Source organism: Heptranchias perlo, chromosome 2, assembly GCF_035084215.1.
Source record: "Heptranchias perlo isolate sHepPer1 chromosome 2, sHepPer1.hap1, whole genome shotgun sequence".
Classification (NCBI taxonomy): domain Eukaryota; kingdom Metazoa; phylum Chordata; class Chondrichthyes; order Hexanchiformes; family Hexanchidae; genus Heptranchias; species Heptranchias perlo.
The window spans coordinates 11,629,938-11,640,390 of record NC_090326.1 but is presented as its reverse complement, the minus strand read 5'-3'; the positions used below and the strand labels follow the sequence as shown (position 1 = coordinate 11,640,390).

Sequence of the window (10,453 nt, the reverse complement as noted above, 5' to 3'; positions counted from 1 at the left end):
AGTCTGTGATACTTCAAATGGTATTTTGGATATATTTTGATAGCCTGGACGCGCAGCCAATGGAAAGGGATACTCTCTCTCTCTCTAACATGTGGCGGCCGTGATTGAAATGTTTAAATGAAATTGATTAATGCACTAATTACGTTGATCGAATGCTTGGTGACGAGAATCTGGTATATAACATTTTTTTTATATATATATAAATACCTTCGCTGGTTTGGAGTACGATCAATGGAAAAGGAGGGAGTCTGGATTCTGATTTCATCTGGGAGGAGGGGGCTCAGAAAAGAGATTTACTCGGTGATAGGTGGCCACGTTTTCTTTGGCTGGATCAGCCATTGCGGGGGGAGAAAAAAACGTACAGCGGGACCTCTCTGCGCTTCCTCTTCTTAAAGGGCTTTGCGTTGGGATGGCCACCAGGTGGAGGATGGAGCAGCGATCTCGGGGCCACTGAACTGCTGCCAGGAATCAGAGCGGACTTTTTTTTTTCGATTTCCTAGAGGGGAACATAAGCGAACGTCGGCAGATGAACCAGTCTCCACCTCCAAAAAGAAAGGCCCGTGTGGAGCTTGTACGCATACCTCGAAAATAAGACCAATCTGGAGTTGAATCGTCCATATCTGCATGTCGGCCGAGCGTGAGGAGCGAGGCTTCTAAAAATGAACCGACTGTCTAAAGCCGATTGAATAGGACTCTTGTGTTTTGACGTATTTCCAGTGCAATAGATGTCCTGCGGTCCAGTTAAGTTTAATAGGGCGTAGCGTCTACAGGAATCATTATTAGAGGAAAAAAAAAGCTTTTTTCTTCTTCCCCCCCCCCCCCCTCCCCCAATCTCCGGATTTCATAAAGTTTTTTTTTTCCCTTTAGAAGAGATGACGACCGAGACCCCGCAACAGCATCTGGACCCTCCGTCGTCTATAAGATCCAGCCCGGTTCCTGGAGTGCTAAAATCGGCCTTGATCAGTCAACTGTCCCCGGCCATGGAGACCTCCGCCTTGGCCAAAGTCAAGAAGACCAACGGTGGCTTACGGCGGCCCGAGAAGCCTCCTTATTCTTACATCGCCCTGATTGTGATGGCCATCCAGAGCTGCCCGACCAAGCGGCTCACTCTGAGCGAGATCTATCAGTTCCTTCAGACCAGGTTCCCCTTTTTCCGAGGGTCTTACCAGGGATGGAAGAACTCAGTGCGCCACAACCTCTCCTTGAACGAGTGCTTCATCAAATTGCCAAAAGGGCTAGGTAGACCTGGGAAGGGACATTACTGGACTATAGACCCGGCCAGTGAATTCATGTTTGAGGAAGGATCCTTTCGCCGCAGACCCAGAGGATTCCGTAGGAAATGCCAGACGCTCAAACCTATGTATAGGATGATGAATGGCTTGGGGTTTGGTCCCTCTATTATCCCCCAAACCTTCGACTTCCAGGGCCCCACGGCTTCAATCTCATGCCATGCCAACAGTTACAACCTGGAGAATAGCCTCAGCATGATGAGCAACTCTATAACTGGGAACTATGATGGACTCGGCAGTGGTCACCACGTCCCCCACATGTCCCCCAACCCTGGCCCGACTTACATGGCCAGCTGCCCCGTGTCTTCAGGTGGGGAGTACGGTCCCGACAGCAGCAGCAGCCCAGTGCCTTCCTCTCCTGCCATGGCCAGTGCCCTCGAATGCCATTCTCCGTACTCAGCCTCAGCCGCCCCGTGGTCATCCTCAGGAGGATCCCCGTACATTAAGCAGCAGAGCCTGGGCCCCATCAACTCTGTTCCTTCCAGCCTTCATTCCAGCATGTCTTCCTACTCGCTGGAGCAGACTTACCTGCACCAAAATACAAGAGACCCCGCAGACATTACAGGTACAGTATTTATGAGACTCGCCCCGTGTTCTGTTTCACGTATTTAACGTATCACGTAACAGATACATGACCGACCCCAGACCGTGACCAGTCTTTTTTTAAACTTTAATTGTTGATGCAATGTTGAATTCCTGAAGTAGAATAAAATATTTGAGCGTACCTGGTAAAGATCAACAAGAACAACAAAATAAAATACAGCAGCATTTGGAGAATTGTGTTCTATTACAACAGAGTGATAGCGCAGCCAAAGGACTTCGTTGCTTATTTCTCTGTTTTTTTTTCTATCAGAAACTTTTAAAATATTACAGCCTGATTTCTGAAGAGCAAACGGTCAAAATGCTATGGTGCAATTAATAAAGGGGGTTTCTATTAAAATACGAGGGGTACGAACGGAAATAGGACATGCATGTGTTTAAGGAGAGATCGTGCAAATAGCTATTTCAAATCAGATTTTGAAGTCTTCACTTTAGCTGAACAACATTAAGGAGACAATATGTAAACGCGACTAACAATAATATAATGCAAATAATAACTGTAAATGTTGTAAGTGCAACCGAGGGTAGGTTAAAAATAGCAGTGCAGTGCTACATCAGTAAAAACAAATGTCTGGTCTTACACAGCGTTACTGCAATTTTATTTTTAAAGATAAAATATATTTGATTGCTTTATTACAAAGTAACGTCGGAAGACCAATGTCGTGCATCTTTTAGAGAAGGCATATCTTGTTGGCGTTTTAAAAACACCTCTTTCGATAGAATTATAGACTAAATCTAATAGAAATAGTACATCTGCCGTGCAGAAATGTTTTATTTAATATTATTTTTTCTCAATATGTAACATTGATTTAAACGTTAAAAAGATCCCCTTATCAGAGGTTATCACGTATCGTTTTTGCGCTCCCCCCTCCCTTTAAATGTTTGCTGTCCCGGTGAAATGAAGAAAGCCAAGTTAAGAAGAATATAAGTAACAGGAGCAGGAGTGGACCATACGGACCCTCGAGCCTGCTCCGCCGTTCAATCAGATCATAGCTGATCTACGACCTCGGCTCCGCTTTCCCGCCCGATCCCCACGTCTACAAGATATATAGAAACCGTGCAGTCTTGAGGCAGAACTCTCCAGTCACTGAAAATGTGGGTCGGGGGAGGTTAACTAAACAAAGACAGTCGCGGCCGGACCACACTGAAGAGGATTTTAGCTTGACTTAACCCAGATGAGAGAGCTGATGCTGGGAACCGCTGGTCTGTAACTGACCAACAACAAAAAAGACATCTATCTGGATCTGCCCCGTCGCGTCGGAGCAAAGACGTTGGGCTGCCTTTTTTATGCGTTTTGATTTTAAGAAGTCGCGATCCCTTGAGCAATTAAAATGATAGCAGGCAAAGTGCAAAGCGACGTGTCGGATCAATATGGCAACAGTAGCAGAGGCGAATAAAAGGCACAACGAGCAACTTGTAGTATGCCCGGAGTTAGAGGGCAGGATCCGTACAGGTCCCCGCCTGTCCGAGATCTATCAATATTTTTTTTATTTCTTGGGGTCAACAGTACAGCCGAAAGCTCATAAAAAATATCTATTATAACTGCGAGTGTCGCAGTTCCATGTTTTACTATATTTTTTAAATTATGGCTGCCAAAACATTTTACAATTAATACTGACAACCTTTCTTAAAGTTAAATACAGAACATCAGGGCGATCCGATCTGGTGCAGCCTGTGATATAATTCGCATTCCCGATGGTTCATTAATTAATGGCAATCCGAATTACTATTTTAAAATGTCACGGAAACTAGATATCACCTTGAAACCAAATGTCTGGTTAAAACAGAAAATAGCTGGGTTTCCGTTCCTGTACCAGTTGATTATATACCTACTGGCTGACAAAATATACAAATCTCCAATGAAAAAATACCGATGTTTGATGTGAGGTGTACGATTTCATAACTTGTTTCGGAGAAAAGTTTAATTCAGTTCTTGTATGAAGATTGTCATTTAGCACAACACCGTGCGTTGAGGTAGATTTGACAGTGCTGGCCAGCGGCATGAATCTTTTCTCAGCACTAGGTGAACTATCTGGTCTCTGTTTATCTTAAGCATTCAGTGTGTAGAAGGCAGCTGCACATTAAAAACGGGCTGGTTCCAGTCTCTTTGTAAACAAAGCATAAAATATAGTTATCACAACTCCCAATGAATTGGGAGCTCGAAACGAATTTTTTTCAATTAAAAAAAACGTTTATTGGGACTGAAGGGATTAGAGCAGCACATCAAATCAAACAATGTTTAAGCAATAAAATGTTGAGATATTTACCTCAGCTAGACTTTAGCATATTGTAAATTGAAAAGAGAATAGTGTTGCTGATGGTAATAGAGGCGGGGGTTATCGAATTTGACAACTCTAGACTCAAATTGAAAACTTGGTATTCTACACTTGGCAGATAAGACCTCCGAACAAACAGACAAGGGCGAGTATTATCTCTTTTTTTAAACTGGAGAGGGGATGCTCTCGCCGTGTGTATGCGTTACATGGAGCAGACTTTACCGTGTCCACAAACACACATGTGGATTTAACATCTGGTAAACTACAATCGATCCCTTACACAGGCGACCGTGTCCCACAAAAGAAGTCATTGTTCCTGGGAATCCTGATTTTTATCCTGCACGAAATAGCATGACACATAATCAATTAACATGTAAAGAGTTGATGTAGAGAGAGGGATGTAACTCCTGGTAAAATAAGAGTCAATATGTATTTACCTCTCATTCTTCCTAATTAAACACGTAAACTGAAAATGATTGGAATACAAATAATAGCGAGCCCTGTGTAAATTGGCCATTCATTCATAATAGGTGATAACCCGCTCTTTTTATCATTTCAGTGGGGCTACCTCGCTATCAGACTCACTCCTCGCCTGTGTGTGACAGAAAGGATTTTGTGCTCAATTTCAACGGGATTTCATCTTTCCACCCCTCGGCCAGTGGATCATACTACCATCACCACCATCAGAGCGTGTGCCAGGACATCAAGCCTTGTGTTATGTGAGAACAAGCACCCTCTTTAAATCAGCTCTCGTCTAGTGCATATTTTATTTTTTTGATTATTCTTATTAATATTAAATCCAAGCCAGGATTCGGCCCGGGGTAGGGTTGGGAGTTTCACGCCGACCCATTGCTCTTCAACAGAAAGAAGCTGCAGGGACATACCAGTATTTCTAGATCTGCAACGCTGTTGCCGATTTTTTTTTAAATGAATTGTCTCCTTCTTTGCTTGAGTTCTTCCTAATCAAAACAAGGAACGGTTTAACATACGACAAACTGTCCGGTTGAGTCTTCCTGTTAGTTAAGAAGGAAGAGCTGGTGCGTATGTCAAGAGCCTAATTATTTTAACAGTTAGCATTCAGTTCCTATATCAGTATTAAAGAGCAGGATGTTTAGTGATGAGCATTAGCGTACTGTATTTATGTATAAATTTTGAGATCCAATCGTCAGACTTGATACCATGACAGTATTACAGATACTGATTCGAAAGATTTTTTGCGAGGAATATACGAATCTTTGCCATAAAATATAATAAGGCACATGTATACACGCACATTATGCTTTTATAAATAAATACATTTGAATATAATTGCACTTGAAAAATGTATACTTTATGATTCTTTGTCAAAACATTTTGATGTTAAAACTAATTTCAATAAAAATATAATTCGGAATGTTGCTTATTATACTTTTCTTACAGTTAACACCGTCACAATGAAAATCTAGGAGCCTCTGGTCCCACATTGGGATAAGGCCGTTGATTTATATCTAATGGGATTTTTAGAGTGACTGCTATTTACTATTCAAGTTGTCTGAATTTGTCTGCACACTCTAAGGCCTTGTCATTATAAACGTCAAATGTAAAATATACAAATTATACAATGGACTGATTTAAGTAAAACTGACTTCAACAGCATCAGCAATTGAAATATATTCTAGATGGTCTGATTAAAGAATCGGCTAGCACTGTTGACAGATTTTTAGCCAATATTTTAAGCAGAGCGGAAATAGCCGCTCAGTGTCAGGTAGTGTTAAGGTCGTCATTGTTTTCTTGTTTAAAGCGTCCAGTTGCTTAAAATTGCACTTCCAAATCACTAGTATTGAGCCTGACAATTTGAGGGAATCTGTTTTAATTTTAGTCTTAAAGATGAATGTTTTGCCATCATTGACACCTGGAATTCATCTCAAGTAGAAACAATTGACAATAGCTGCACAGTTTAGACAGAATTACAGCTCTCAGTCCAGATAGGGTTACAGCCCCACAGTCATTGCGTACGACTGTTTTTCAATGAAATAGCGAAAAGACAAAGACGGATTTAGACGTTTGAAAATATTGAATCTGTTTAATTGCTAATTATAGTTTACGGGATTAAATTCACAATTTTTATAAGCTCAACAACTCCGGAAACATTATGCTGGTGAGAAGGACGATATTGTTTTATAAAATAGAAGTGGGTCAGGTGGCGAGTCCAGGGGCTGAGACCAGCCGTTTGACAGTGACCCCCAAGCAGAAAGGGCACGGGTGTGGATAAATTTAGCACCAGTTACGTGTCCTCTTCAACAGGAGGTCGGGAAACCCTGCAGACTCTCCTCCCTTCCACTCCCATCCTCACCAGGAGTATGTACTCACGGTCCACGAGAGTTCTACACGCCAGCTTCACCACACCTCCGCAATATTTCAAAAACTTTCTTCTGATGAGCGTTCAAAATCAGCAGCATCGGGACGAAACACATCTGTGATCATTATGTGCGGCGATGTGCATGTCTGCGGCAATTCAGCCTTTGAGCTTTTAACCAGGACAATTTGTACTGCGGCTCCAATCTTATATTGAAAAGTCTGTGTGTCCCTACATACTTTAGTCGCGTCGTTCAAAAAGTGAAAAGTGGGGACTCAGAAATATTCAGACAGCTGCTCCTGAACGTGTTTGGTTATCATGATGTGGAGATGCCGGTGATGGACTGGGGTTGACAATTGTAAACAATTTTACAACACCAAGTTATAGTCCAGCAATTTTATTTTAAATTCACAAGCTTTCGGAGATTTTCTCCTTCCTCAGGCAAATGTTTCTACCTGGTTATGCCTGATTGTAAACATGAAACAGTCACTACCAAATAACCACAGAAAACGTAGCTAGCATTTCTGAGATGTTGTATTTCAGAATCTAATATAATTGCAGATCGGGAGAAATAAATGAAATTGATTGAAACACAGAAAGATGGAGACACTTGCTTTTTTTTTTACATCTTTAAAACCTACAATGTCTCGGCTGAAATATTTACCCAGCATCGGATCTGCGGCGCTAACTGTCGCACATTTACAGTAATAAAATGAATGTTCTCAAAGGTCATAACAAGAATCCTGCAAATAATTAATTTCCTTTAAAAAGAACTCAACTGGGTGAATTATAATATTTACTGAGAGTCTTAGGTTACACCGATATTTTTAAAAAATGTATAAATGAGGTTAGAATGTTAAATAATCCCGTTTTTAGTTTATTCTAATTACTCTACAAGACGATAAGTGCCTATTTTGGGTGCTTATAGCTGAGATTATGCATAAATATTTACCATACAAAATTCCCCAACTTTTCAAGGTGTTCTGTTTTAATTAACGTAACGTGGATTTAAATTTCCAGTTTTTGTAGCTATTTTATAAACCTCTTGAGTCCAATTCTGTACCCACCCTATGCCAACGTAGGCTGATGGTGAAATCGGCGCGCTCCATCCTAAATGAACAACACCCTGAGATCAGGTTTACCAACATTCCTTTAAATTGTGAGGTGGTCACTTCTCAAAGAATTTTTCAATTTTTTTTTTTGGCAGAGTCCCACGATTCAGTTTACATTCTTAAGCCGCTCCACAAAATTTATATCTGCCGCACATGTAAGCAGTTTATTTAGATTATTATATGTACGCTGGCCGGGAAAGGGACAGCGCTCCATCAGTCCTGAATTACAGACACGGGGTTAGATTCCAGCCAAATGGCTTACGCTGCTGGATTCGGTCAGAGCGCCCCCTGGTCAGCGTGTTAGATGGTCACACCAAGTACTAACTATCTAACAACAAGCTAGGAAACGCTTCAGCGCTATTTCCAAACGCAACAAGTCGCTGGGATTTTCTCCCAAACATAATTATTTAATATTGAAAATATTTTAAAAACTGGTCTATACAGTTAAGACCGTCTAGAGTGTTCTTGTGTAGTCTTTTTCATGTCATTCCTTTTCATTTTGCGCTGTGGATTTGTCATCTAATTGTCCTCCCCTTTCTATGATCGTAATCTTCCCTTTGCTTGTTTTCTGGTTCCCCTGCACGCTATCTCCCCTTCACTCACACGATCCCTGTCACCATCGTCAGGACAATCCTATTACCCGCTCAATGTCAAGACAATCTACCGTTTGATGTAATCGATCGACTGAAATGAAGGTCCATAACGAATGTTCGTACGTTAACGAATACCTTACAAGTCATATTCCACGTTGCCTGCAATTTAAACACAGCTGTAGCAGTGATGACTTTGAGCGCAATCAATAGGGCAATCAATAATTACTCAATTATTATAGATGGGCCGAATTCTAACAATGTAATGGTTACGTTAGTGTAGCGGTTATCTTGTTGGACTAGTAATCCAGAGAATGTAAGTCTTAAAAGAAATCTGGAAATAAAAATCTGCTATCAGTAAAAGTGACCATGAAGCTGACCGATTATCCTAAAAATCCAACTGCTTCACTAAATGCACTTTAGGGAAGGAAACCTGCCCCCTTCCCCGGTTTGGCCTGTATGTGACTCCAGACCCACAGCCAAGTGGTTGACTCTCGACTGCCCTCTGAAGTGGCCTAGCAAGCCACCCGATTATATTAAACTGCTACAAAGAATAACTGCAGCCAGAAGAAGATAATTAGAGATGGGCAATAAATGCCGGCCTTGTCCGAGAGGCCCACATCTCGAGCATTATTTTTTTTTTAAAAAAAGGTTACCAAGATTTACTAAACTTGATCAGAGGTTATGGATGAATCGAGATTTCTATAAACTACACATGAAAATAACCAAACTATCAGCGTTTGTAACTCGCCGTCTTCAATCATTCTACAATGCGTAACTAAATCCGCCTCTAGGAAATAAATAACAAGGGTCAATCGACCTGTTGTAGATTAGAAAATCAACACAAACTATTGTCATTAGGTGTAAGGGTGCAAATAGACCCAAACCGCGGTGAAAGAGACGCCAGTAAATAGAGACAATTCCTGTAATGTGATTAGGATGATGCAATTATTAGATAAAGACCCTGAACACCAACTGACCAGTCCCCGGTCGGGTGCGGAATTATTAAATAATACCTTTTTTAAAAAACAAGTGCATTGAATAATAGTTTTAACAATACACAAGCGTGAGAGAGCGAGTTCTTGCTGGCAATCTGGTTGAGAATCCGGGGCACAGTCATAACATGTAAAAACCAAAGCCGAAATTTAGATTTCTGAAAGGAAACAAAACTGGGGGACCGAGTGATAAGATAACTTGCCGGAGATAAACTCACAGGACAGTTACCCCGTTCACTTATGGCCATATCATTCAGGGAGGTGGTTACATTTGCTGATAACTTGTATTCAAAATGATGCATGAGTTGATGCCGAAACTTTAAAATCAGCATGGGCTTCTTCAGGCGTAGCCGAGAAATTGGGATACGATTTAGATCCGAGAAGGTCATCGCTGTTCGCCCTCATTATCTAATCATTTTAAGCAGATTCCCGAATCACATAAACCGGTGACTGAGGTGCTGTTATATTGGGCTGCTCACTGCTCCAAACCCGCACATGTCTATGAACCGCTGATGAAAATAAATTATATAATTTTAACTGTGAATTACACATCGTACTGATAGACTGTCAGCTGCTAGATTGTTCAGATCTCGATCTAGTCCCATCCATCCCATTTATTCAGGTTAAAAAAAACTACCAGTTGCTCAACAAATAAATGTAAAAAAAAACCTGCTCGCCGACTGGTCTAAAAAAAAAACCAACTCCCAGTCTCGTGGCCTGATTAAAATTTTAAAAGATTCTCGATTTTAAAACATTCTTTAGCACGTTAACAGCCGCGTTTCGCTACTGATGCTCGAGAACGCGTGGAAATCAATAAGTGATTAATGGCAGTAATTTTAAACTTGTGTTCATCCAGGCGTTGATCAAATGCAATGGGGACTGACAGACCAGAAATATCTTTCAGCCCTACCTTACTAATGTTAAACCAAATCTAACAGCAAGGTTGGATAATGCTGTTCCGGCTTATCACTGGGAGCGGTTGTTATCCAGATCTACTGGGCTGCACGACCCCTGATGTTTGCTGGCAATGTTGTATTTCTCCCTCACTCTTCTGGATTGCTGGTGTTTCCGTTATACCAGAATTTGACCCGCCTAGTTTAGCAGTGGCATTATCAAGTTATTTTCCAGAAACTGGACAAACGCAGGTCTTCCAGCAAGTAGCTAGAATCCGGCCATTGATATATATATATATATACATGGCTCAGGGTGTCACAGTAATCGTTACTAATCTCACTGCGATTGTTCACTGGGTACTG

The 10,453-nt window shown here is 41.3% G+C and overlaps 1 protein-coding gene across 1 annotated transcript; it reads left to right on the top strand.

Annotated features, from left to right (window-relative positions):
* The first annotated feature begins 872 nt into the window (after nt 1–872).
* Nucleotides 873–5,417, top strand: LOC137332956 (forkhead box protein F2-like). The gene is made up of 2 exons (XM_067997006.1): nt 873–1,854; nt 4,725–5,417. Exons 1-2 carry the CDS (start codon nt 873–875, stop codon nt 4,886–4,888), a joined length of 1,146 nt encoding a protein of 381 aa, XP_067853107.1. The 3' UTR covers nt 4,889–5,417.
* Nucleotides 5,418–10,453: the final 5,036 nt, after the last annotated feature.